Source organism: Sapajus apella, unplaced genomic scaffold (assembly GCF_009761245.1).
Source record: "Sapajus apella isolate SASKATOON/1434 unplaced genomic scaffold, GSC_monkey_1.0 scaffold60, whole genome shotgun sequence".
In the NCBI taxonomy this organism is placed as follows: Eukaryota; Metazoa; Chordata; class Mammalia; order Primates; family Cebidae; genus Sapajus; species Sapajus apella.
The window spans coordinates 12535991-12559034 of NW_022437000.1; the positions used below are offsets into that span (position 1 = coordinate 12535991).

At 40.9% G+C, this 23044-nt stretch overlaps 1 protein-coding gene and 1 long non-coding RNA gene across 3 annotated transcripts in view; one reads left to right on the forward strand and one right to left on the reverse strand.

Annotated features, from left to right (window-relative positions):
• The window catches only part of TUBGCP3 (tubulin gamma complex associated protein 3), a 93320-nt gene that overhangs the window by 35968 nt on the left and 34308 nt on the right, over positions 1-23044 (reverse strand). For both annotated transcript variants that reach the window (XM_032246248.1, XM_032246249.1), the window contains exons 9-13: positions 22797-22865; positions 22300-22432; positions 20506-20672; positions 4364-4474; positions 3934-4042 (exon numbers count right to left, since the gene is read on the reverse strand). In XM_032246248.1, coding sequence (XP_032102139.1) covers positions 3934-4042; positions 4364-4474; positions 20506-20672; positions 22300-22432; positions 22797-22865 — 589 coding nt within the window. The remainder of the gene's footprint in view (positions 1-3933; positions 4043-4363; positions 4475-20505; positions 20673-22299; positions 22433-22796; positions 22866-23044) is intronic.
• LOC116528829 lies at positions 18737-19070 on the forward strand. Its single transcript, XR_004259223.1, has 2 exons — positions 18737-18825; positions 18872-19070. It is a non-coding gene; the product is annotated as an uncharacterized LOC116528829 (long non-coding RNA).

Genomic DNA, 23044 nt, shown 5'->3' on the forward strand with positions numbered 1-23044 from the left:
GTAAAAAAACTAAAATGCTCCCAGTGAAGAACATGCAGTTATCTGAGGATGAGTGAGGTCTGCCTGGAGAAATGACACCACGAAGTCCCTTGATGAGCTCACCATGGTCCTGTTTTAAGGGTATGGGGATCTATTTCTATTGACTTGCACAATTTTAATGACAAAGATTGTTCTCTAGAAATGTTTTCATCACACCCTTGTTTGAGTCATTAAAAATTTTCATTCCATGGCTCAATCCTGTAATCCCAGCACTTTGGGAGGCCAAGGAAGGTAGATCACCTGAGGTCAGGAGTTCGAGACCAGCCTGATCAACATGAAGAAACCCCATCTCTACTAAAAAAAAAAAAAAAAATAGCGGGGTGTGGTGGCGCATGCCTGTAATCCCAGCTACTCAGGAACCTGAGGCAGAATCCCTTGAACCCAGGAAGTGGAGGTTGTAATGAGCCAAGATTGCACCATTGCACTCTAGCCTGGGCAACAAGAGTGTCTTGGGGGGAAATAAAAGAAAATTCATTCCAAAGAGAAGGTTTGAGTCAGTCATAACCAGCCTTAGCCCAAAGCAGCCTATGAAGACACAGAGCCCGGCGCCTCCTCGGTACACTCTTTGCTTTTCAGGGTTGAGGCATCTCTCCTGTGCTCCAGTTTTTAAATTTTCGCTCTTTATTCTTTTTTCACATTTTTAAATCTTCATAACCTTTTCACAGACAAAGATGAATTTGACGTGTTCTGTTGTTTTTTGATCTTATTGGGAGTTTTTAGGATTTGTATCTTCTATCTTCCCAGTTGTACTATAAACTCAACAGCAGAAACTTGGCTCTCCACAGACCCTGGCAGCTGTGGACAGGACAAGGGTGACAGCAGGGGTCATCACAGAGAAGCAGCAGCAGCAGCAGAAGCAGCGCCCCGTCGCCCTCAGCGTCTGCAGGGGACCAATCCCACCACCCCCACAGACACTGAAATCCCCCGATGCTCAAGTCCCTTATCTAAAACGGAGCAATATTTGCACCTAACCTACACACATCCTCCCATACTGGTTAAAGCATCTCTGAATTACTTATAATATCTAGCACACTGTGCGTGCTATATAAGTAGCTGTTATACTGTATTTTTATTTGTATTTTGTAATGGTTGCGCTGGTTTAAGTTGTTTTTGATCTTCAGTTGATTGAGTCTGCAGACGTGGGGCGGTGGGTATGGGGTCGCCGGCAGCAGGGCAGCAGCAACTTGCACAGCGAGCCTCCAGCAAGGCAGGCGCAGGGGGACACCCTGTCCCAGGCACAGCCCGTCACAGCCATGTGTGCGCCGTCTTCTCTGGTAACTATGAAAGGTCATGGCTCCAACTCAACTGCTCTCCAGGTTCTTTTCCTTCCACCTCTTCAGCGTAGAACCATTTCTGCAAAATCTGTATTGGATCACATTTATCTCTATTCCAGGAGCTAACCTGAGGTCTATGGACCGCCCGCCATCCAAAAATACAAGTAAAATTGTGTGTGAATGCTTTAGGGTGAGAGGGGCTGTGGCTCTCACATGCCTGGAAAGGGTATCTGCCCTGGACCACGAGGGAGCTCTTGCTACAGCATCCAGCCTTGTCCTGAGTTATCATGGTGAGATAAGTGCTTCCAAAATCTCTATATTCGGCCCTGACTTTTAACCAGGGTTTCCATATAGCATTTCCAATACATGCTAGAAGCCTCTATTTAGTAAGTCCTCTCAGCTACTGAAAACCAAATTGCCCTAAATGACACTCCTCTCTCAGTGCTATCTTCTTCCCAAATTCCCTGCTGCCCTCCTGACTTGGCCTTGTGAGCTCAGTTCTACTGCCATGACTGACTTCCTGATCCCCAGCCCTCCTGTCCAGAGAGCCACGTCCTGTCAGAGAACGTCTGTCCTTCCAGTAACATCCGCAACCAAAATCACCCCCAGTAACCTATCCTACTTCCTCGCGAGGTCCTTGTCTGTCTCTCTCTTTAGACTGTCACATTAGTAAGTAATAACAACTTACACCTTTTTTCTTTATTTTCACTATAATCTTTAGACAAGTCTAATTGGCACTATTTCTCATCTGCACCATCACACACGTTATTCCTTTGTCCTGGGCTGCACCATAACCCACAACCAAATTCTCCTCGTCCTCCCAGAGCCAGTGCAATTCCTGCCCCTTTCCAGACCCTTCCAGTTGAGCCTTGTCTGAACATACCCAAAGCACTTTACCTGCACATCCTACCTCCCTGATCACTTTCTACCTTTATTACTGACATTGGTTATTTTATTACACATCTCCTTCTCCATGACCAGATTGGTAAGCTCATGAAAGGAACAGTCACAGTGAAGTCATCATCTCTTTCCTGTAGCTACCTCAATGTCCTATGCAAAATAAACATTTTGAATGAACCATGACAATATAAATAGCAAATACAGCCAAAACTGGAGAGCTATAAACATAAATTAGCCATAAACAAAATATCATGAAATTATTGGGGGTGGGGCAGGCAGCAAATAGGGAAAAGGAAGAGAGGGAGAGCCTCAGTGCTTCACGCAGACTGAACACTCGCGTGGCACTATGAATGCAATAAACACTTGCTAAGTCCTGGCTCTTCTCCACACAAAGTCTTTGCATCCCAAAGCATGGGTACCGATAGCAATATTTTTTCTGTTAGTTTCTTATTTTCACACACTGTCACTTTATCGTTTTAAAAGTAACACAAATTAGTAAGAAAGACAAAACAGCAATACCTGTTCACATACTTTGTTTAACTCTGCATAAAAAGAAAATTAAAAATTTACACAGTACTATATATACAAACACATAATACTATACAGGTATTGATCGACTTACCACCTATGCAACTTACGACCATTCGACTTTACGACCACAATCGCTACCCACGACTGCTCCGCGTCTGGCAGCACAAACGTTGCCCAGCTGGGCGTACGACAGTGCGGACCAGCTTCCGGCAGCACTACCATCTCCGCGTGCACCATTTCAACTGTACATATAGCCTACTCAACTTACGACCAAATCGTGTTACGACCGGTCTGCGGTCCCAACCGTGGTCATAAGTCGAGCACTAGCTGTATATTAAGGTATTTTACAGAGTAATTCCAATAATCATAAGGTACAAAAAATACTTTTAAGTAATCTATAACATCAGCATGTCATCACCATTACCTCCACTATTGTCACCACTATCACCACCATCATCTCTATCACCATCACCATGATCACTGTCATTACTATCATCACATCACCATCAACAGCACCACCACCATCACTACCACCACCACACCATCATCATCGCTATCCTCACCGCCCACCCCAACGTCGTTATCACCATCATAACCACCATCTTCACCATCACCACACCACCACCATCACTACCACCACCACGCCACCATCATCGCAATCCTCACCACCCACCCCAACGTCGTTATCACCATCATAACCACCATCTTCACCATCACCACATCACCACCACCATCACTACCACCACCACGCCACCATCATCGCCATCTTCACCACCCACCGCAACGTCGTTATCACCATCATAACCACCATCTTCACCATCACCACGTCATCACCACCACCATCACTACCACCACCACGCCACCATCATCGCCATCCTCACCACCCACCACAACGTCGTTATCACCATCATAACCACCATCTTCACCATCACCACGTCATCACCACCACCATCACTGCCACCACCACGCCACCATCATCGCCATCCTCACCGCCCACCCCAACGTCGTTATCACCATCATAACCATCTTCACCATCACTACCACCACGCCATCCTCACCATCCCCAACATCGTTACCACTCTCAGCACATCACCATCATCACATCATCAGCAACACTGCTACCATGAGTCTCACCATCCCCACATCATCATCATCATCACCACCGCCGCCGCCAGCAGCAGCAACATACCGTCCTGGGGTGACTCTGCAGACTTGGTCACAGCTATCATCTTTGTAGTGGGAGTCTGATCATGACAAACCTGGTGCAAGAAATTTATTGATTTTCCTATCAAAAGGACCTAAAAAGAAAAACATCCTATGATTACCTTTATGTACATTTAAAATGACTGCCCAAATACTACAAATATTCATAAGCTACAAATTGGCTATTGATTAAAAACTAACAAGAGCATCTGCTACAGTACTGAGCGAACTCTAGTAACTCAAAGATACATTGAACAGCTACTATGTTGATGTATTCAATTAACATGCACTTCATCTCAAGAACATTAACAACCTCAAAACAGAAGTTTTATTTAACTGAAAATTGGTTTTGTCACATAATCCAAGTATACATAGCCATAAAACATCAAAATCACAAAAATCTTTTCTAATCCTACCTTCCTAGACTGATCCATCGTAATAAATGAAGGAATCATCGATTTCCTCAAAGTATACTTGTCATGCCACAGTCGATCTGTTTTAACTGTTGGATCTGATGCTACAAAAAACTGAAAGCAAAGGGGCATTGAAACATTAAAAAGTGATATTACGGCAAAATATTAACCAACAGCAACATCAAAGAATAAGTTATTCTAGAAAGCCAAGTTCTCTGGACACAGGGAGTCTTGCCCACTTATACAATAAAACTTGTATGAAACACAGAAATCTCTCTAAATTGAACCATGTATTTCCTAGACTTTTAAAACTAAAGTATAACAAAACAAGTTATGTTTTCCTTGGAGACTCAGCATGCCCATGAGAGCCTCTGCAGCACAGCACTGAGGACCCAAGTCTGAGCCCTCTGAGCTGCACAGAGCTCTTCCTCAGTGACAGTGCAGGCTTTCAGAGTTCCCTACCTCACAGGCAGCAGCTGTGTCTCTTCTCATCACTCTGCCTGCCCTTGCAGTCTCTCTTCTACAGAGCCCCAAAGCCTGGAACACAGAGGTGCCCAGGCTGGTGCCCTCTGTTCACAGAGAAGTCCCAAGCTCCATGGGAAGAACTTGCTGTACATGTACCCACATGTACAAGGGGCCAGCACCAGCCAGGTGGCACTGTAGAAGTGGCCCTGCTGTGTGGCTCCTCCAGGAACCACCCGTGCTCAGGAGCATTCTTCCTCATTGGCACACAGTTCCCCTGCACCGACCCTGACGGGCACACTGCCATCAGAAAGGACACTGAACAATGTGGAGGAAATTCAACTGCTGTTGCTTCCAGTTTATTTGCCACTACAACGAGGCCATTTTCATTTTTTCAGTCATACACCCTAACAGACTTCAGCTTTTATTTCTATAAACTTGTTTTATAAAAGCACAACTGCTGAACTGAAGTAACTTTTAATTTTTACAGACAATGCCAGGTTTCCTTTCCACACAGCTATGTAGACTGACACTCTCACGGACAGGATGTCCTGTTTTTGCATCCTTGCTCATTTTAGATTTCGCCAGTTAGGTGGAACCATGGTTATCCTACATTGCTGTCATTAACCAAAAATGAAGCCAAGCGTATTTTCATAGTTCTAATTGCCATTTGCTTTTCTTCTCCTGCGAATGGTCTTTTCATGCCCTTGACCCATCTTTCTATTCATTTTGTCTTCTCATTAATATACATTCTTTGTACATTAGGGATAGTGACCATTTGTGAATCATTAAATATTAGAAATTTAGTTTTTCCAAGTTAATCATTTGCCACTGTCTGTAGTATGGTCCAGATTTTGTTCTGATCTCTTTCTATTGTACGCAGATAAACACCTGTCTTCCTTTATGGTTTCTGACTTTCCTGTCTTCCTAAGAGCTTCCCACTCCTAGATGATGAGAATGTTCTCCATCATGTTCTTTCAGTATCTCTATTGAGTTATTTTTATTACCTAGATTTTCCTTTCTTTTTGAGACTGGGTTTCTCTCTGTCGCGCAGGCTGAAGTGCACTGGCAAGATCTTGGCTCACTGCAACGTCTGCCTCCCCAGCTCAAGCCATCCTCCCACCTCAGCCTCCCAAGTAGCTGGGTCCACAGGAGCACACCACCATGCCTGGCTAATTTTTTGTATTTTTTGGTAGAGACAGGGTTTCACCATATTGCCCAGGGTGGTCTCGGTCTCCTGAACTCAAGCTATCTGCCTGCCTCAGCCTCCCAAGGTACTGGGATTACAGGCAGGAGCCACCATACCCGGCCTATTACCTAGATCTTTAATTCCTCTGGAACGCAGTATAATCCTGGCACACAGTATACTGTAAGGGGGAAGACTGTTTTCTCCTGGATGGCATTTTATTCTTTACTGGCCGGGCCAGCCCTGTTTATTGAAAACACCATCCTTTCCTCTAAGCTAAGCATGCCTCATTAGGAATTGTTAATATCACCATAATTGATTATATCAACAGATTAAAAGAGAAAATCATTTGACTACACCAAAAAATGCTGAGGAGGCATCTGATAATGCCTCTATTTACCTTCTCCAGTGGTGACCAATTCGACTTTTATTATCATGAGAGCGTGGATTTACGGCTATCCAGTGCTTCCCTCATCACAGTTATGCTCTTCCTGGAGCTCCCCATCTCCTATGTGAGGAGGGAAGCCTCTTCAAAGCGCTCCAGAGTCCTTCACATTGGACACAAGTGGTCTGCCCTGCTTTCTGCTATAGAAGGTGCTCCAGGCTTAGCTTTGTTTCTCCCAAGACCCAGAATCAGCCACTTCTCAAAGGAGCCCTACTGCCTTTGAGGGAGAAATAGTACTGGGACCATGACCTCAGCACTTGGCCGTATTTTCAATTAAAAGCTGGAAGGCCTAAGACCCAGCACTGCCCTGTGATGCATGGCAGCTGAGTTCTCCAGTCAGACTGTAAAATACATTTCAGTCGTATCATACCCAAAGTGCCTTTTTGGTGATCTTTCCATAAATCCCAAATATTTTTTTAGATTACGTAGCAATATAAAATTAATGATTCCTTAGCAAAATGTAATGATCAAAACTAACCCAAGAAGCAAAAGAGAGGAGACCCTGAAATGCAGTATCTTCAGAATAAACTAGAAATACATAATGCTATCACTAAGGCACAGGGCTACTAACATTTCTTAAGACATAATTCTTAGGTGGCTTACAGTATATTCTAGGCCACAGAAACATATATAGGATGCCCTCAGTTGATTTTATGAAACTGGCATAACACTAGCACATGTGATTAGAAAAATACCAAAAATATTACAGGACAGTCTCATTTGCGAATATGAATAAACTCTGAATAAAATGTTATACTTGCATTATTGGAATAAAATATTCTTCATTAGCATATATTATACTTCCAATACGTTATACTAAATGTCTTAAAAACAAGAGAATATTGAAATGAAATATAAAATATTACCATGTAGTCATTAAAAACAGATTGTTCTTAACTGCCACAGACCCTTCCAATAATCTGATGAAACGTGCAGGTCTTTCAGGAAAAAAAATCACATGTACAGCTGACCCTTGAATCACACCAGTTTGAACTGTGCGAGCCTACTTATAAGTGGATGTTTTCAAACCAAGAGCACACGCGGAAACATGGCATCCTTGGGGTGTGAAACTCACTCATATGGAAGACCAGCTTTCCCAACACACAGGTTCCACAAGGCCGACTGCAGGACATGAGGACATGTGGATTTTGGTATCCACAGGGCTCCTAGCACCAATTCCCCTCGCAGACCACAGAACAATTATATTCACAAAATAGAGTTTCAGAGATCATTTTAATAAGCCTTGGTGTCAAAGAAAAATATTTAATGGCATAAAATAATGTTCATTATTTGCTTCAACCAAATAAGGTGAAAAATACTGTGCATAATACGATCCACACAAACACACCAGAAAAAAATCGGCATATACAAATATTAAGAGGATGTGTCTGGTCTTGTAGGTTACTAAAGAAGTTTAACTTTATCCTCTGTATGTGCTTATGTGATCAACGTTGTTTAAACTGCAAATATTTTTCTATTAGAAAAAAATACTGTTTAATAAAAGAATCAAGTAATTCTAGCCAAATACTGAACACATGTTACCAGTAAATTGTTGTTGTTGTTTTAAATAACATCATTTTCCCAGGGCAACCAAGTAAAAACAATTTTTTTTCTTTCACAGAAATCTACTGCCAATAGTAAGCATTCAGGGAAACAAAATTTTAATGATGTCAAGATCTTATATTTGATCATTTTAACGGCTAGAAAGTATCAATTATGTACAGCCAATCTCCTTCATAAGTAGGCACATGAATAAATGCCAACATTTTTATGACCATAGGGAAGAGACTGCTACATTTATTTTTAACTAAAATGTCTTATCCTTAAGTATCCATATAAATGACTAAAGCATTCACTGATCTATTTTAGACTTTTTTGATCTATACTACCTTTGAGGGATAAACAGCAGTACTATCATGGAGCCGTGCTCACTTTAACATATACAGAGGTTGTGCATGATAGAAATAAGCCCCCATGAGTAATCTCAACAGCGACTAAGTCACCGTGCTCATGCTGGAACTGTTCTGTAGCTCACCATATTACAGATTAGATTAATTGCACATAAATTGTAAGTCTGTTATTCAGTTAGAAGAGCTTGTTTCTACAGACAACACACTAATTTATCCTAATAGCTGGAGTACAGCCGGATTTTTATCAGTATGAACAATACAGCAAATTTAAACCATAAAAAACCTCAGACAATTCAGACATCTTTGGAAGTCAGGAAAGCACTGCTTCATCTAAGGGCGAAGCAGCACGCAATCACTCCAGCGGCAAACATCTCAGCAAACAGAGAGCTTGGGTATGCTTTAGAATATAATTAATTCTGTGAAAAATATATAGTTATAGAGAGAAAAAACCAAGGTCAGAATATAATTACGACATGCTTTTATTTTACTGAGGCAGTTTCCACTCAAGTTTCTTTAATTTTCACCATTATGTCAAATGCAGAAAGAATTAAGAAAAAAAATAAAACATAATTGTACCATGATTTCTCATTAATTGTTGGACAAATGCCAAGGCCTCCCTACTAAAAACAGAAATGAAGAGGGCAATTTTCTTAGCAAGCAACTTCTAAGAATCAGATCCATTAATACAGACCACAAAAAAACTCCAACTTCAACTTGCCAATCATGCAGTCAGCTAACGAGAGATTTCTGCTAAGGCCACACTTAGAAAAAATAAAATGGCAACTGGACCAGGGGAATGAGTGAATTGGTCAGATTCTCTGTACGACAAAGGATGATTTACAAGGTAAACTTACAATTACAATATTTCAAGAGGTATGGCATAAAAATTCCAAAACAGTAAGGTATTTATATGGTAACCTTTCATAGTTCAGTAATACAGCAAGCGTGCTAAAAAGATCCAGAGATACTCTGTATTAGCCATACTTTGAGGGTCTTCAAATTCAAGGATTTGGGTTTTAGAATATTATCACAGGATTTAAGGAAACATTTAAATCACATCCACAAATCTAATTTTGAAAACAAGAGAGTTTAATTTTAACTTGGCCTGTCTTTTCTTGCTGCTAGTTGAAGCACCTGATCTTTACTATCTAAAAGGCAAATGAAACTGAGTGATTTTGCCTGTAACTTGAATACATTGGCATAACTTGTTTACCTGATTCGGTTTAAAGGGAGAAGAAGCCATGTTAGCTACAGAAAGGACTCACCATGCAGCTTCTCTAGATAGTAAAAACGCAAGAAAAACTTGGTTTACTTTTACAGTACCTGCATTTATGCGGAAAAAATATAAACTTGTCCCCAAATGCTGAAAGTGGGTTCCAACTTAATTATGCAGAATACCTTCCAAACTCTTATGACCCTCTATTTTTGTCTGCCTTTGCAAATATACCAGATATAAATAAAATAAAAACAAAATAAAATGTAGATACCATTCTTAGCACTAGTGGGCTAAAAGGTCTATATCTTTTTTATTGTTAAAAAGTAAAATCTCAGATGTTAGACTTAGGGGCAGCTTTTAATGATACCACAGCAGACACAGCAAAGCAAAGATGCCATCTCAAAGTTTTTCTCTTATCTTTCAGTCACAAATCAGCCAAGGCCAGAGGCAGCTGGGCAGGCAGGCAGTGCAGTGCTCAGCCATGATTGCATTCAAAGAGCTTCCAGGAAGGAAGACAGGGGAAAGCCTTCACACATGGAGTGAGCTCTGCTGGGCCGTCAACAGAGAGACTGAGAGGTCCCTGAGACTGGCAGGGGCCCAATGCAACGAAGTACCTGAGGAATGGCTCTGGACAGAGACAGCCAAGAGGGAGATGGATCCGTCCTCATTCAACAGGCATCCACCCGCTCCCAGGCAGGAGGAGCTGGAGGCCAAGATGTGTCCAGGCTTCGGGTCACTACAGAAAGTGCAGCTCTCACACCAGCGCCCTGCCTGACTCAAGCATAGCTGGTGTTTGTAAAACCCCAAGTCAAAGAAAAGCTCTGGATCCTGTTCTAACTTGTGCTTCCCTCACCAGGACCCACAGGCAAAGAACACAGCAGGGGTCTGTGGACTTGGGAGAAAAAATAATCTCATCTTTACGTTCACTCACATCTATCTGAAATTTACCTCCTCCTTCAATTATAAACTCGACTAACAAGCCACAGTAGCCGTGCTTGTCAGCAACAGGAGCCACACATTTCACATCACATGTTAAGCTGCTGCAGTATTTTGAAACGCACTAATCCTTATTTAATGTGTCAAATTTTACTTTATTTATTAAGAAATAAGCTCGCATATTGTCATATCACTGACTTGATATTAAGTTTGGACAAACTACTTAAAGCAAGCAGAGTTCTTTCCAAGAGAATTTCTATTTTTTAAAATTTTCTATTTCCACAGGTTTTGGGGAAACAGGTAGTGTTTTGTTACATGAGTGTTCTTTAGCGGTGGTTTGTGGGATTTTGGTGCACACATCACCCGAGCAGCATACACTGCACCCAGTCTGTAGTCTTTTATCTCTCACTCCCTTCCCACCCTTCCCCTCCAAGGGAATTTCCTAGAGCCTGCACTACTGCACGGAGGAGTATGAGTGTTGAGTGCAGAGGGGAGATGAGTGTGCAGAGCCGGTGTGGAAGGAGGTGGCACTCTGAAATCAGCCCCCTCCCATCACCTCAATTTTAGAACAAACTTTGCGGGTCCTCACCTGACTCTGGGGACTGCTACAGGGAATCAGAGGGTGGGTAGGCCGGGGTCCTCAAGTTTCAGTGCACAGGAGAAACCCCGTGGGGCTTTGGAAATCTTCATGCCCACACCAATCCACTGAAACTCCTGCAAAGCTCCATGTGCGGCCACACAGTTGTGCGGCCTGAGAGCTACAGGGCTCGACTTAGGCACGGTGACTCCGTGGCGAATAGGAGCACCTAAACCTGGCAGGCAGACAGAAGACCCAGGAAAGGGCCCAGGAGCTACCGCAGCTGGCATTTCCCACCAAGCGTTTGTGCTTTCAGAACTTCTACGGTTTGTTTGTTGTTTACTGAAAGAAAATTTACTTCTATAAAAGTCACCATTTTAAAGTGTTCAACTCAGTGGCTTTTAGTATGTTCACAATGTGGCTGTGCAGCCGTCCCTATGATCTAACTCCAGAACATTTGCATCAGCCGAGACAAACTCTATATCCATTAAGCAGCCACTCACTCCTCTCTGCCTCCCTGCCCCCAGCCCCTGACAACATTAACTACTTTCTATCTCTATGGATGTGCCAATTCTGGGCATTTCATACGAATGGAATCGTGCAATATAAGGCATTCTGCATCTGGGTTATTTCACAGAGCATAGGGTTCTCAAGGTTCATCCACACTGTAGCAAATATCAGATTTTCAGTTTTTTGTTAAGGCTGAATAATATCCCATTGTATGGATATACGTCATTTTACTTATCAGTTCATCAATTCATGGACACTAGAGCTGTTTTCACTTTTGACCATTATAAATGACGCTGCTACAAATGTTCAGACAAGCTTTTATATGAATGCGTGTTTTCATTTCTCGAGTATATACGTAGAACCAGAACTGTTGGGTCACATAGTAAATCCGTATTTAATTTTTTTAGAAACTGCCAAACTGCCTTCCAGAGTGGCTGCACCATTCTGTGTTTCTACCAGCAATCATGCAGCTTCCAATTTCTCAAATCCTTGCCAACACTTGTTATCTTCTGGCTGTTGGTTTGTTTCTGTTGACCACCTAGTGGCTGTGAAGTAGTATTTAACTGCGGTTTTGATGTGCATTTCCCTATAATGATCATCTTTTCAGTGCTTATTGTCCATTTTTCTATCTTCTTTGGAGATATATCTCCTCACATCCTTCTTAAAGGGGGTTATTTTTCTTGCTGAGTGTGACAGTTCTTCATGTGTTTGGGATGAGGTACTAGACCATTATCAGATTAGTGATTTAGAAATCCTTCTCTCCCATTCTGTGAGTGGTGTTTTCACTTTCTCACAAGTGCCCTTTGATGTACATAGTTTTTCTTTTGATGAAGCCCGATTTACTTGTTTTCTTTCCTTGCTCATGCTTTTCGTAACATATTTCAGAAACTGCTACCAAACATATGGTCCCAAAGATTTACTACTATGTCTTCTTCTAAGTTTTATAACCTGGGCACTTAGATTTAGGTGCGTGATCCATTTTAATTTTTTTATATGGTGTATGACAGAGATCTCAATGCATCTGTCTACATGTGGATATTCAGTTGTCCCATTATCATTTCCTGAAAAGACTCTGTTTCCCCCATTGATTCATCTTGGCACCTTCGTTGAAAATCAACAAAAATGAAGATTTACTTCCGGGCTCTCACTTCCATCTCACTGACTGTAGGTCTATCACTACGCCAGTATCACATTGTTTTGATTACCTTGCATGTTTTAAAATCAGAAAGCGTGTCTTTCAACCTGGCTCTTTTGCATGATCGTTTTGGCCACAGGGCCCCTTGCAATTCCTTGTGAATTTGAAGATCAACTTTTCCATTTCTGCAAAGAATGTTGGAATTTTGATAGAAACTGCATTGAAAGCATGGCTCGTGTTGGGGGAGTACAGCCATCCTAACAAGATCAAATCTTCCCATCCATAAGCATAGAATGTCTTCTTCCCATTTATTTGGGTCTTTTTAATTCCCTCAACAGTGTTCTATTGTTTTCAGAGTACACTATTGCACTAAACTTTCTCCTACATATTTAACTTATTTAGATGCTATTTTAAGTGGGTTGTTTTCCTAACTTTGTATTTGGATTACTCATTGAAAGTGTGTGAAAATATAACTGAAATTTGATATTGCACTTATACCCTGCCAGCCTGGTGAGATTACACTTTAAACAGCTATACATACACCTCTCTACCTACATATAATCTGTATTATAAAGCATGTGTGGATTCTGTAGTTTTCTATATATAAGATCAAGTTATCTGTGAACAGAAATGCCCTACTTTTTTTTGGAGACATGGTCTCACTCTTGTCACCCAGAGTGCAGTGGCACAATCACAGTTCAATGCAGCCTCAGACTCTTGGGCTCAAGGGATCCTCCAACCTCAGCCTCCCAAGAAGCTGGGATTATAGGTGTACACCACAATACCTGGGTCATTTTTTTCTTAATCTTTTGCAGACAAGAGGGTCTCACGATGTTGCGCAGGCTGGTCTCAAACTCTGACCTCAAGCCCTCCTCCTGCTCTGGCCTCCCAAAATGCTGGGATTATAGCTGTGAGCCACTGCAACCCAGCTGGTTTTACTTTTTCCTTTCAAATCTGTCTACCTGGATGCTTTTGCCTTTTTTCTTTTCTTTTTTTTTTTTTTTTTTTTAAACCTTGACTAATTATCCTGGCCAGAACTTTCTAAACAATGTTAAAAAGAAGTGGTAAGAGTGAACACCCTTGTCTTGTTCCTGACCTTAGGGAGAAAGCATGGAACCTTTCACCATTAAGCATGGTTTTAGCTGTTAGTGTTTCACAGATGCCCCTTATTAGTTGTGTTCCTTTCTAATTCCACATTTGACTTTTTTTTAAATCATGAAAGGGTACTCAATCTCATCCAGTGCTTTTTCAGCATCAGTTGAGTTGATCGTTTTTCCTTTTGTTACCTTAATAAGATATCTTACATCGATTGACTTTGAGTATATTGAACTACCCTTGCATTCTTGGGATTAATCCCAGCTGGCCATGGCACACATTCCTTCTACTATGCTGCTGAATTCTGTTTTCCAGTATTTTACTGAGGTTTTTTTGCATCTATATTCCTAAGAAATACTGGTATGTTGTTTACTTGTGTAGTATCATGTTAACTTCATAAAATGAGTTAAGAAGTGTTCCTTCCTATTCTATTTTTTTAAAGGAATCTCAGAAGGATTGGTGTTAATTTTTTAAATATTTGGTAGCACTCACCAGAGAAGCCATCAGCTCCCATGGTTTCCTTTGCTGAAGTTTCTTGATTACTGATTCCATCTCTTTACCTGTTTTCTATTTCTTCGTGAATCAATTTTGGTAGTCAGTGTGTTTCTAGGAACTCTCTCAGGTTTTATCTATCAAGGAATGTCTTGATTTCTCCTTCATTTTTGAACGGGAATACTGCTGGATACAGAATTCTCAAGTCATCGTGGTTCTTCTTTCAGCCTTTTGAATGTATTATCCTCCCACCTTGTGGCCTTCATAGTTTCAGGTTTTCCCACCTGCCACTTTGAAGATTTGCTTTGTCTCGCTACAGTTTGGTTATATAGGATGAGTATCCCTAATCCAAAAATTTGAAATCCAGAATGCTCAAAAATCCAAAGCCTCTGGGACGCTGGCATGACACTGACACAAAGTGTTCGCTGCAGCATTCCTGAGAGCAGGTTTTCTGATAGGGGATGCTGAACTAGTAAGTACAATGCAAGCATTCCAAAATCCAGACTCCATAAGGATAAGAGATACTCAACCTAAATGTGTCTTGCTGTGGTGAGCGTATCCTACTTTTGAGTTTGATGAGCTCCTTGAATGTGTAGATTAATGTTTCTCATCAAACTTGGGTCTCTTAGGCTCTGTTCATTTTCCTTCCCGCTTTTACCTTTCTGTTCTCAAACTGGATGGTCTCAGTTGACCTAAGCCCAAGTTGCTGACTTTCTTCTCCCTGCTCAAATCTGCTATGAAGCCCCACTAGTGAGTTCATTCATTTCAGTAACTGTACTTTTTGACTCCAGAATTTCTACTTGGTTCCCTTTTACAATTTCTCTTTATTGATATCTTATACTTATTATAAAAAGGAGCATTTTCCTGGGTAGATATGCAATAAATTACTATGAGATGAATGATTATAAAGCTCACTTACAGCTACTTAGAGTTAACCACACATTTGAAAAAAAATGCAATTTTACAACAAAGTTATAACTCCCATTAGGGAAACTGAGGAAAAATTAACCCACAGAGGAAACAAAGAGACAAAATTCCCACATTTTAATTATGTAGTGATCAAATATACAATGTAATTATCTAAATTACCAAACTCTTACGGTAAATATGTTATTAATATTTAGAGTAAATTAAAAGAGAACCTTCCCAAAACTAATCAAAGACTTAAATGGATGTTTATAAATTTAGGGTCTAACAAAAACAGATGTCAGAGAACTACAAACAAATCAGAGAAAGGCCAGAGACATCTTAGGGATAGAAGACACTCAAATTTTATCAATGTTCTCCTTAAAGTAGCAGCAGATATACTACACACTTCCTAATTGTCTGACGTACTCCTCACACATGCACAAAATCGCACAAGACGAGCACCATCATACACACATCTGGAAGATGGGGAAAGGAAGGCCCAGAGGGGCGAAGGTATTTGCCCAGGATACAGAACCATCAGAACCTGAAACCAAGAACCAGACCCAAATCAGACTTCAGAACCTAAGCTCTTAAGCTCTAACCCATAAAGTAGACGAAGTAGTCAGCTGAGTTACAATGAGATAAACCAGTAGGTGGTATAAGCCCACTGGTATTGCAGTACTAAACACAGCAGACCCATGGTAAAGAACACAATATACTTTATGTCAAGAACGATTAATTTTAGCTCTATCAATCAAAATGCATTTCTGAAAAAAACCTACAAGCAAAATTAGTGAAGCAAACAAGAGTATCTCAGGTGTAACGAGTTATTTGGACAAAATAACTAGCAAATTTAAAAATTACAAATCATGAATTTCCTAAAGCTCTGTCTAATCTCAGACCCTATGTACGTGCATCAGTAAATACAGAATATTTAAAATAAAAATAAAAAAGACAGGGATCATGACATCAATGTAGCAGCCTCTGAGCACTCAGGTAGTCTTGGGAAAGGATACCTGGGAACGTGGCCATTAATTCTTGCAACTTTTCTAAGACTGAAATTAAATCAAAAGTAAAACATTTAAAAGTGAAAATGTTTGCAAGTGAGGCAAGACCTGGGGTAAGTTCATTAATAATGAGATACTGACTTGAATATTATACTCAATAGACATGCATTAATTTTTAAATAAATAAAACATGAACAGTAGCCTTATGCATATTCTAACCAACAAGAATTCTTCAAAAACGTTTCCCAAATTTAAACTACACAAGTCTGAAGGGTCTGTTTTTGTCTCACCTCAGTGAATCAATGATTAAACACATTAAAGAAAAAGTCTAGAGGAAAACCAATTGATCAGTTTTTGCCCAAGTCCCTCTGTATTCCCTATCAACTCTCCAGCCCCATCTTCACTACCATGAAAGGAAATGAATACGCAGGCCTGAATAACACATAAGCAGACAATCAATAAAGAACTGGTGGTACCCTTTAAGGACTCCTTTAAAAACACAAATGGCCGGGTGTGGTGGCTCACACCTATAATCCCAGTACTTTGGGAGGCAGAGGCAGGCAGATCACCTGAGGTCAGGAGTTCAAGACCAGCCTGGCCAACATGGTGAAACCCCATCTCCACTTAAAAAAAAAAAAATTGGCCAGGCAAGGTGGCACATGCCTGTAATCCCAGCAACTCAGGAGTCTGAGGCAGGAGAATCGCTTGAACCCAGGAGGCAGAGGTTGCAGTGAGCCAAGATCACACCACTGCATTCCAGTCTGAGTGGCAGAGCAAGACTCTGTCTCAAAAAAAAAAAAAAAAAAACAGGCAAATGTAAGGAATTGGTGGTTCAATTAAGTAGTACTTTAAAAACCTGGTTGTGAGAAATAGGCAAACTAAATTATTCTCAAGAAAAAGATAAAAGTATTACAAATTAGGTGCTAAAGTCAAAAGAGACAATTAGCCAGCTTGCGGCTTTGACTCTTGTTCTAATTGTTAGCAGTATCTAATCCAATCGTATGAAAGCTCAACAATTCCCACGCTATCACTGCAGAAAACCAGGTTTATCAACTTATCAGCAATCATTAGAAAAGTTAAAATCACCCAAATTCATACTATAATTGACATATTAATTATTGAATGAAGAGGATACAGATTCTTTAATAAAAAGTAAATTTTCTCATTTTTATAACTCTAATTTTTAAAGACTGCCTTAAAATATCATCTTGTAGTTCTGAAGGGTACAATTATAACGGATTCTGAGAAGATATGCCTCAAAACTGAAAACAGTAACACATAGAACTTTTTATTTCCAGTGTAGAAGCTGGCCAAAATGTTTCTCACACACCTACATTGGTAAGCATGGCTGAGAGCATACAGATTATGGTAATATAAAAGAACACGCGTTCTCAAAATAAAACATTGATTTTTCATTTTCTTAACCACAAGATCACTTAAACTCCCATAAACTCATTACGCGACACATTTTTTAAACTCAGATAATCTGGATTATTGTGATAATGGTCAGGAGATTTAATATGCATTCTAAATAACCAATTGCACAGGTTCTTAAACAGCTTCCAAAATTCACCTCATCCAGTAATTATGAAATAACTGAACATAAATGCATTAAAAATGACAAGTCTCACTCTATCAAAGGAAATGCCTATTACCTATGTGTCCTTGCCACCTTACCATGGTGATAAAAACTAAACAGTAAATCTTGTAAGTCTCCACTTACTCTTGAAACATTAAGTTTAGAACTTTAAGTCAAAATAATTTTATGATGCTTTCCAGAAACAGACCTAAAAATAAAGATTCAAACTTAAATGATGAATAACAAATATGCCTCTATAGATGGCGTATAAATGTACTTTAACACTGAACATTATACAAGATTTAAAATAAGACTGAGCTAACTACAGTGTCAGAAGTCAGTATCAAGTTTACCTTTAAGGAGAATGGAACAATGACAGGTACAAAATAGGGTATTGATAAGTACTATTTCTTGACTTGGATAGTGGCTTATTATAAATTGCATATAAAAAAATAAAAATATAAAACAACCTAGATTTAAACAAAAGGTGTAGAGATTAAGAGTGTGGCAGTCCATGCAGGTATGCAGAACCTGGGAAATGGGCATGATTCTTCATCTTAATGGAGAAGGGGGTTAAAAATACCGGTTTACTCATTATTTTAATGTTTAGAAAGTTACAGGCTCACGAAAGCTTTGAAAAACTTTAGGCAATCATTAGTAAAATAAAAACATACCTTTCAAAGCTTTCAATTTAAAAAAAAAAAAAAGTTTATTCATCGAAAGGAACACAAGAAGCCTGAAAACCCTTTTTAATCTCTAAATTCAATATGCAATCCCTACAAAAATTTTGAAAAGAATTTTTAACAGAATTGACAGGCTGATTCTAAATTCATATCTAAGTATAAATGTTCAAAAACAACAGAGAAATTGTGAAAAGAACAAAAGGTAAGGACTGCCTCTACCAAATTTCAAATAGAAAGTAGAGTCATATAAATAACATTGACAAATAAAAAGCAAACAGAAACAAGACAATCCAGAAACAAATTCAAGTATACAGAGAAATTTAGTTCATGATAAAATGTGGTTAAAACTTTTGTGGAGTCTCAATTAAGGCTCAGTCAACAGTACAACGATTCTTTGTACTAGTTTTGCAACTTTTTCATAAGTTTGGAAGAATGAGGGAAAAAAATTTAAAAGAGAAATTCCATATAGAAAATAATTGAAAATATAGAACCATCTATGATTCACTCCTAAAAAGAGAAACAAATCCTTAAGAAAAATGGGCAAAGGATACTAACAGGTAATTAGATTAAAAAAAAAAAAAACCTTATGTAAGCATGAAAAGCTGGTCAGTCTCGCTAGTAACCAGTGAAATGCAAATAAACATCCTAGTGAGATGGCATATTTTGCGCATTAGGTGAAAATATTAACATTAGGTAATACAAAGTGTCGACAAGAACAGGGGAATGAGGCCCATAACAGAAAGCTGATAGTTGGGTAAACCTGGAGAGCCACTCCTGAGCACAACGAGGCAGAATCCAAGTTTAAAATATGCATCCCCACAACCCAGCAACCCCACCTCCCAGAACCCACCTTAGGGAAACTCATAAAAACATGCAGGGAGACACATAAAAGGATGCTCATTTTAATACTGTTCATAAGATTAAAAACTACAAAGAACATCCTCTCCATCAATAGGATTGGCTAGATGAAAACAGATCTGTCCCTACCATGAAATAATTCCCAGTAATAAGAAAAACTACACACCCCGTCAGAAAAGAGCTACAACACAGGCTGAGCAGCTGGCACGGTGCCAATGCCCATGCGCCACACTGTCCAGAGAGTCAATTCTGCTCCTCTCCTGCTTTAAAAACAACTCATAACAGCACAAACAATAAATAAGAAAACAAACTGAACATAACACAAACTTCCTACTTGCTTATTTGCAATTTCACCCATGAGAAACAGTACAACACAGGCCACTGCACCCAGCAGCGCCCACACACAGGCACACCTGTGTTTCAATGGCCAGGCCACCACCACTTCCCGTCACACACAGGCTGTGGCCCCTACAGCCCACTCCCACAAGCAAACGCCAGGGCTTTTCCAAGGTCAATGTGATCTTTACTGCAGTCCTTAGGTATCAGTTAACCCTTTAGCATGTTCAACTGTCCTACAACGTGTGTTAGATTCCTGTCTTTCTGTTGTTTTAATGTTACTGACAAAGCTTTTGCGTATGGTGCCCCTCACCCCACCTTCCACCAAAAGCCCTACCATTTCCATCGTGTGATTTTTCAGCAGCACATGCTGCGTTATAAAAGCGCCTACATTTCAATAGCTACATATGCACTAACTTGTTTCATTAGGCAGTTAGCACCAGTCCATCGGTGAGTTTGCAAAGTTATCATGGCAAAGCGGCAGAACCTGCCATGATGACTGCAGCAAGGCTTGCCTCAGGAGGCCTGGTCCTGCTTTGCCATCCACGTGCTAGTAAACTTGGACACATAATTTGACTTTGCTGAGGAATAAACGGGGACAATTTTCCACTAACCAAAGAACTCATGAACGCATCTGCTGTTCAGTGAGATAACCAGCTGTCAAGGCACTGTGTGAAATGTATATGGCATTCAAATGAAGTGCAGTCGTATTCCTGTTAAGAGAATATGGTAATCATGGTGGGGGGGAGGGATTACTGCATGGCCATGCTTTTTAAATCCAAGTCTCAGAACTGAACAGCGATCCTTACTTCGTGGTAAGTGTCCTCGAGCTCCCCGTCATATATCCAGCGGTACAGGAAGCTCAGAACGGGATGAGACACGAGGCTGAGGATGTGCTGCACCAGGGACCGCATGTATGGGTCTCCTGTTTTCGTGTAGGCATGGACAGCCGAGGCCAGCTCACCTCCTTTCCTTCCTGGGAGAAATGGGGGAAAACACATAAAAACACCCACATTTACACTCATAGTACACACCAGTCACTTCACACTAACCAAAGATGCCCAAGTAATTGAGATAAAGCGCATTTGTTTTCTTATGGTTAATACCACTTTGGACCTAGAAGCAGCAGTAACGTAATGTTTCAGAAACCAGGAGGTACAAACTCTAGGCCTACTTCACCCAAGTCTGTGAGTTACTCCTCTCTTTAGGGTTGCTGAGGAATTTTTCAGAAACAAAAAGTAGCAAAAAAATTGCTGGCTACACAATCTAAAGTTCACATGACTTCACACCCTTTTTACTTGAGACATACTAAGATTCACACTTCCTAGTGCAATGCAGGGCACAAATATGTATGAAAAACAAAAGTTGTATGAATCAACACTTGCTCGCTTTTTTGTTATGGTATGCTAGTCCCAACCCACTGACTGGTTTCCTGACCCATTAACTGGTGACAACATTCAGTGTGAGAAACACTGCTCTGAGTGGAGAGAGGGGGCCCCTGGGCCTTGGCCAGAACTACTCAGTATGAAGGACTGGGAATGGCAAAAATCCGCTCCAGAAACAGAAGCACATGAAGGGTTCTCATACTATGCTAATTTTATCAGACCAGCGGAAGATTTTAAGGAGAGGAGTGAAATAATCTGATTTTAAGACGATGGCTCTAGTGTGTAGTGGGAGTGTGAGGTTGAGCAGGGATCGGACAGCAGCTCTGACAACAGCCCCTACGGCTCCACGGCCAGGCGCACAGGCCGAGCAGGGTGAGGGGAGTGAAGGACCCCAGGAACCTGCTGGGCACCAAAAGTGACAGAGGAGTCTGGGGGGAATCCAGTTCTGGAGGAGCGCTGGGAACTGGAGAAAACGCTGCTGTTTCTTCACTGTGCTCCACTCCTCCCTCTTTTGAGGAAAGGGCCAGGAGGTGAGAGGGGAGGGTGTGCAGACAGCAAGGCGACCATGTGGCCCTGCAGATTCTGGGGACCACCCGGGCAGAGGGAGGCAGAGAGCAGGGAGCTCTCTGTGGCAGACGGCCGGCTTGTCCATCTCATGCGGTCCTAACAACCCTAAGAGGTGGCGGCTGCTAGGATCTCAATGTTGCAGATGAGAGAAAAGGCAAAGGGGTACCTGGACAAGGCAGCACAAACAGTGAGAAAAGATGTCAGGAAGCAAGTCGAAATACAGAACCTGGAGCCAGAGAGGCCAAAGCAAGACACAAATATGGGAACATCTGACGAAGAAACACCGACACCAACACGGCCCCTGACCACAGAAGGAGTAAAGGCGAAAAGCAAAATGCAAGGAAGGCCACCAAGGGAGCGGCAAGCACGGTGGGGAGCCACGGCCGAGGACGAGGACGGGCGAGAGAGACCTTCAAACCCAGACACCCTCCCCCTTCCCACCTCCTCTCAACGCCACGCCCGGCTTCTGCCCTGTAACTACCGGGCCACATTGGCAACTGGTTATGTTCCCTCTCGGTTAATCGCCATTGGTTCCTATTGAATCCTCGTGGCCGTTAAGGAAAACAAAGGGCAGGACACAAAAACAAAAGCCCGCACTGCGCCCCTACAAATGAGTTCTGAAACAAAGTGAGCGCAGGCCGCGCACGGGACCTTGGCAGTGGTCCACCAGGGCCGCAAGGGTCTTCAGTCTGATTTTGGGATCGTAGGTCCAAACCAGGAGGCGCCGCAGGGTTAAACTACTCTCAAGTCCCAAATTCACACCCTGGTCATCCTCCAGCTGTAGCTAGAAAACAATAAAGATAGAAATGTTTAAGTATGAATAACTACATAGGTCACACTTCTTAATCTACACTAAGTGAACGTAAGAAAATGATCATACTTGTAAAAATGAAGCCAAAGTCCCCTTTAAAAAACGAGTGTTTTTAAGCTACAAGTACCCTTTCTTTAACTGGCAGAACCCCAAAAATTAGCAATTAATTTGGCTCTAGGAGACACTGAAACTTGACAGATACTTAAACCTTACAAACACTATTATGAAAAATATTGCTATCTTTTAAATGGAATGTATGAAGTAAGTTAAAATATTCTATATAGCTTCAATTTTGTAACACTTCAAATCATGAAGAAATTAAAATAAAAATATTTACCTGAGAATGTAAAACAGAGAGCAATCGATAGTATTCTCTGAGTTCCTGGTGCAAGGCAGCACAAAAGCTCTGTTTGGAAAAGAGAAATATAACTAAGGCATGACACACTCATTACACACTGACTGATTTTAAGTGCAAAGGTATAATGCTTTTAGATAAAGTTCAAGTGGGGTTCTACATTATTTAAATTCACGTTTTGTCAACAATCTTCTAATAGTCTTAATCACCACAATATATATTTTAACATG